A 6,000-nucleotide genomic window follows, 5' to 3' on the forward strand; every position below is an offset into this window, starting at 1 on the left:
TCACCTTTTGTTGCCTTTTAAATTTAATATTCTTTAAAATAATTCTTTTGTCTTTGAACTTACTTCATTTTTTATGTAAATGACAAGTAAATTTTAATGGGTCCTTTGCTTTGTTAGCCAGTACATCTTTGTAATTAACACAAGTGTGGTTTTAGCAATCCACAATCGAGAATGGCTACAAGACTCACCATGTGAGGAGCCCTCGTTCCAGGCAAAGTTAACGTGCGCTGTGTCGGTCTTCATTTCTCTGCAGTCCTTCCACCATCATCACGGGGTTAACCACTACAGCTGCCTTCAGGAAGCCGTGTCCTCTCTTGACAAGACAATCCAGTGAAGTTTGTTTTGCTATCAGTAAACTAAGGTTAAAAATGAATAATACAAATTTATTTCCATAATTTCCTAATCCTAAATTATAAATTAAAAAACAGGCTTTCAGAGAAGCAATGGTTTTGAAATTCGTTGAGGGTTCGTTTTATCAATGTTCCTTGTATGGAGCATGCTGAGAGCTCAGCGCCTCGCCTGGTCTCCAAGAATCTTTCCTATGTTGTTTTCTGAAAGTTCTGTAGTTTTATGTTTTACCTTCAAGTCCATAGTCCATAATTAAGTCAAAGTCATAAATTTGGGGTTAATATTTGTATAAGGTGTGAAGTTTAGGTCAAGTTTCTCTTTTTTTTCTTTTCTTGCCTACAGATGTCCAATTGTTCCAGCGCCATTTGTTGGAAAAGCTATTCTTGCTCCACTGAATTGCTTTCGTACCTTTGTCGGAAATCACTGGGCGTAGTTGTATAGGCCTGTTTCTGGTTGTGTATTCTGTTCCGGGATCTGTGTGTCTATACTTTTGCCAGTATCACACTTTGGATTCCTGTCACTATATAGTAAGTCTTAACGTCAGGTAGAGTGATTTCTCCCACTCGATTCTTCTTTTTCAAAATTGTTTAACTGTTTTAGGGTCTGTGATTTCTCATATAAATTTTAGAATTAGCTTGTCTATGTCTACGAAAACGTTTGCAGGAATTTTTACAGGAATTGCTTTAAATCTATAGATCAATTTTGGGAGAATTGACATTTTTTTTTTTTTTTAAGATTTTATTTTTTCCTTTTTCTTCCCAAAGCCCCCCGGTACATAGTTGTGTATTCTTCGTTGTGGGTTCTTCTAGTTGTGGCATGTGGGACGCTGCCTCAGCGTGGTCTGATGAGCAGTGCCATGTCTGCGCCCAGGATTCGAACTAACGAAACACTGGGCCGCCTGCAGCGGAGCACGTGAACTTAACCACTCGGCCACGGGGCCAGCCCCAAGAGAATTGACATTTTTACTATGTCGAATCTTCCAATCCGTGAACACGACATGTCTCTCCATTTGTTTAGGTCTTCTTTGACTTCTTTTATTAGCGTTTTGTCATTTTCAGCACACAGATCCTGTATGTGTTTTGTTAGATTCATCCTATTTCATTTTCTTTAAAGTGATTAATGGTGGTATTGTGTTTTTACTGTCAGTTCCACATGTTCATTGTTACTGTGTGGAAATGCTCTTGATTTTTGCATGTTGATCCTGTGTCCTGTGATCTTATTGAACTCACTTGTTAGTTCTAAGACTTTCTTTGTTCTGTTTTGTTTGGTTTTTAGATTCCTTGGGATTTGTACAAACACAGTCATTCCGTCTGCAAATAGGGACAGATTTATCTTTTCCTTTCTAATCTATAGCTTCTTATTTCCCTCTGGCCTTCTTGTGCTGCCTAGAACTTCAAGTGCTGTGTGGAATACAGATGGTGGGAGCACAGGTTCTTGCCATCACTGATATTAGGCAGAAAGCAAATTAAAATCATTTGTTCTTTGAAGAGGATGAAAAGCCAAGCTACAGATTTGGAGAAACTGTTTGCAAACCATATTATCCAACAAAGTTCTTACATCTAGAATATATAAAGAATCGTCAAAACTCAATAGTAAAAACACCAAAAAACAAAAAAGCAATCCAGTTAGAAAATGGGTATAAGACATGAACAGACATTTCACCAAAGAGGATATGTAGGTGATAAAGAAGCACACGAAAAGATGCTCTGCTTCATTAGCCTTTAGGGAATGAAAGGAAAACAATGATGAAATATCACTAGACATCTGTCAGAAAGGCTAAGATAAAAAATAGTGACAACACCAAATGCTGGTGAAGATCTGAAGAAACTGAATTAATCATATATTGCTTGTAGGAGAGTAAAATGGTATACCTGTTCCAGAAAATAGTTTTACAATTTCTTTAAAAGAAAAAAACCAGAAACTAAACTAAACTTACCATATAACCCCAGCAATAGCACTCTTGGGTATTTATCCTGGAGAAATGAAAACTTATATTCACACAAAAACGTGTACGTAAATGTTCCTAGCAGATCTATACCTAATATCCCCAAACTGGAAACAACCTAGATGCTCTTCAATAAGTTGATGGTTAAACAAACTGGTCCATGTCCACACCATGGGATACTATTTAGCAATAAAAGGTAATGAACTCTCGATGCACACAGTTAGATGGATCTTAGGGCAATTATGCTGAATGAAAAAAAAGTCCATCTCAAAAGGTTAGATGTCAATGATTCCATTCATATAATCCTCTTGAAATAACAAAACTGTGGAGATGGAGAACACACTGCTGGTTGCCCAGGGTTTGGAATTGCAGTGGCTGGGTAGTTCTAACAGCTGCATGAGGAAGTCTTGTGGTGGAGCAGTTATGTATCGTGATTGTGGTTGTGGTTACATGAATCTTCACGTGATAACATTGCATAGAACTACATACTCTCACACACACTCACAGTCACAAACGATTGCGTATAAACCTGGCAACCTCTGAATAAGCTCTCTGGATAGTACCAATGTCAATTTCCTGGTTTTGATATTATACTATAGTTACATAGGATGGTGTAATTGGGGGAAACTGGATGAACGATACACAGGATCTCTCTGTACATTTTTGTGTGCAGATTACTGTGTATCTATAATTATTTCAATATAAAAACTTTTAAAAGCTTAAATAATTATTATAAAAGTGACAAGTTATAAAAATAAAGGAATGCTTACATTTTCTCTGATTTTTATATACTTTGGGGTTGTAGTGGACAAACCTTAAAATTTCATGTGTCCACATGGTCTTGATGCACATGACTGGTCTTCAGCTTGCACCACATGTGACTCTGCAGGCGAGTTCAGCAACACCCGAGCTGGTCTATATGCTATTGAACTGGTGATGTTCCTCGGTGCTGTGCCGCTATCAGATTGCCAGAAGAATTTCTAAACACTTCCTGCCAGTTTCTGGACTCATTGTGGGCTAGAAGCAGACCTTTGCAGGCCTGCCTCAGCTCAGTGACCGCGCTGGGTAGTGTTGGTCTCCGTGCACAGGTGCAGAATCTGGTGTCGGGCCAACTATTGCTCAGGGTCTCCATTTGAGTTGAGAGGGTTCTTTATATGAGAAACAGCTGTGTGACTATCGTGGCCAGAAAAGTCTTCTATGCTTCAGACTTTTCCAGAATTAAAATGCTGCTTTAGGTTCTCCCTTTGGAGAACAGAAAAGGATACACAGGGGCAAATTTGTTGTTAGTTCTTTTGGAGAGCATTTCTTGTTATAAATGATTGCTTCCTGCTTTTTCCTGGAAACCCATTTAAACAAGTCTTCCTTATCCATTAGGCTAGGTTAAAAATAGTACATTTTCTTATGACTGAAAACGAGAACTTTCTGGTTAAATCTTGACATCTCTTTTACTGGAAAGAAGTATGGAGTACTTATTTGGCAATCTGTGGGTTTGTGTTTTCCCCTTGTGTGGATAATACAAAATTACTGTCATCCCCTTACAGTTCAACATCAGCGATATAGTGGCTCAAATGAGACAACAACGTTGTGGCATGATTCAAACAAAGGTAAGCTCCCACCACATAAATCTAATAGGAAGAAGAATGAATATAAAGATTAATATCGTACAGCACTTTACAATTTATAAAGCTCTTTTACCTATACGATTTCATTGAATTCTCACTGTTTGAGGTGGATATTAATTTTGTTCTCATGTTATTGATGATGTACTTCAGGTTCAGAGCAGTGAAGTCCGTCCCTTAAGGTCATTCCGATGGCAAGTGGAGGAGCCAGGACTGAGACTGCAGGCTCCTGGTCCCCAGCTCCTGCCTTGTCCACAGCGCCATGTTGTTTAAGTAACATATCCAAAGTCATTTTTCATAAATTTATGGATAGCAATTTTGGGATATTTACTTGCCACTAAAATATGAAAGTCATTGGCATGTCATTAAAAGATATCATTTATGGCACAGACTAGTTATAAATCATGGCGGAGGGGGTCGAGAGAATATGGATAATGAAGACAAACAGGTCCCTAATCTTCAGGGTGACCTACTTTTAGGCCAACGTTGAATAATATGAAGCATTTTATTTGAACCAGGGTTATCTGAGAGACCTGAGGCTGCGCCTAAAAAAAAAATTTAAGTTGATTTATGCAGGGAAGATGTAGGGAGATGGCAAGTGACAGTCAGTTTCCCCTCTGTTCATGTAAGCCTTCATGAGCTGGTTCCAGACCAAGAACTAGATTATGATCACTTATCTTCATGATATTTTAAAATATGTATTTACATAAAGAAGGTTTTGGTTAAATATTTGCTCTTTTTAGGAGCTGTCCTTAGTGGTTAAAAATTACAAATGTGTTCTCTGAAAGTAGACATCGGTATTCAATTACTTAACGTTCTGTTGTTTTTCATTTATGTGTATATAGGAGCAGTATTACTTTTGTTATAAAATTGTGCTTGAAGTTCTTCAGAAGCTTATGACTTTCAAGTAAGAAAGACTTCTGTTGCCTCACACTTGAAATTGCCGAGTGGCCTGGAGCCTCCTGGTAAAGAGCACGTTGGGGCTGTGCTGAAGGGCTTTGCTTGTGGGTAGAATGTGCTTTCTTCGTGGATCATTTGATCTGCTTTCCAACAACTCCCTGAAGGCAGCATCGTTTGGTTTGGGATGGACAGTGCTTACCTGTTGATCTTACTTGGGTAATATCAAAATGCCCCTACATTTTCCAATGAAACAAACATTACATAAAACAACTGCAGCCTTTTTGGTTGAAGGATTACAAAGCCCAAAAAAGGACTTAAATTATAGTCACTAAGATTTTATTTGGAAAGCCAGCTGAAGGGCGCTGAGCATTTCCAGGACCTTATAAAGCTCTTATTCTGGGAGAACAAAGGGCCAGTAAACTTCAAGATCACAGCATGACCTCTTAGAGGCATTTTCAAGACAGGTACTTACCCATGGTTTTTAGCCGGAGTCTGTACTTTAGCTGGTATTTAAATAACTCAGTTCACTTCAGAGTCCAATTAGGATGGGTTAACTTTCTATGCAAATTGGATTCCATCCTCCTTTACTTCCATGCTTCTGTGGGGCCCCGAGGACCTCAGAGGATGAGCTGCCTTTCTAGAGCAGCTGGACAGGGACCTGTTGGTCTGGGAAGCGTTTCGTGGGTGGGCAGAGTGCCTCCTCTCCATCACATGAGCACACTGGGGAACAATTCAACACTAAAATAGATGTTTATATAGAAAGTCCAAGAAGAAGTTTTTGCCCAGCTTGAGTTCTTTCCTATTCCACCCTAACACTTAACATGCTATTCAGTCTGCTTTGTTAAAAGCAAATATGACATTTTACTTGCCTCTTAGTCTTTGCCCTTTGGCTAACGAATAAACTTTGATACAAGCATTATTATGTAATTTTGAGTATCTCTTATGCCAGATATATTTTTCAAACTAAGGTCTACGATAGTTATTTTTTTTCTTCGGAGTTCCATGAAGTCATTTCTTTCCACTCCTGCCCCACCTCTGCTGGAACATTTAGAACTTGGCCTTGGGAACCAGATTTTGGAAAACTAAATACGTAGTTGTCAAAACGAAAACCTCCGTGTTCTGTTTTTGAAAAGATGTGGCTATTATTACATTCACCTTATAGGACTTTGCCTGTAAAATTACAGTGGC

At 38.6% G+C, this 6,000-nt stretch overlaps 1 protein-coding gene across 39 annotated transcripts in view; it reads left to right on the forward strand.

The window, feature by feature from the left end:
• The window catches only part of PTPN20 (protein tyrosine phosphatase non-receptor type 20), a 113,158-nt gene extending 107,430 nt beyond the window's left edge, over window positions 1-5,728 (forward strand). For all 39 annotated transcript variants that reach the window (XM_070615900.1, XM_070616008.1, XM_070615888.1 and 36 more), the window contains 2 exons: window positions 3,835-3,897; window positions 4,758-5,728. In XM_070615900.1, coding sequence (XP_070472001.1) covers window positions 3,835-3,897; window positions 4,758-4,823 — 129 coding nt within the window. In that variant the 3' untranslated portion in view covers window positions 4,824-5,728. The remainder of the gene's footprint in view (window positions 1-3,834; window positions 3,898-4,757) is intronic.
• Window positions 5,729-6,000: the final 272 nt, after the last annotated feature.

Source organism: Equus przewalskii, chromosome 1, assembly GCF_037783145.1.
Source record: "Equus przewalskii isolate Varuska chromosome 1, EquPr2, whole genome shotgun sequence".
Lineage (NCBI taxonomy): Eukaryota > Metazoa > Chordata > Mammalia > Perissodactyla > Equidae > Equus > Equus przewalskii.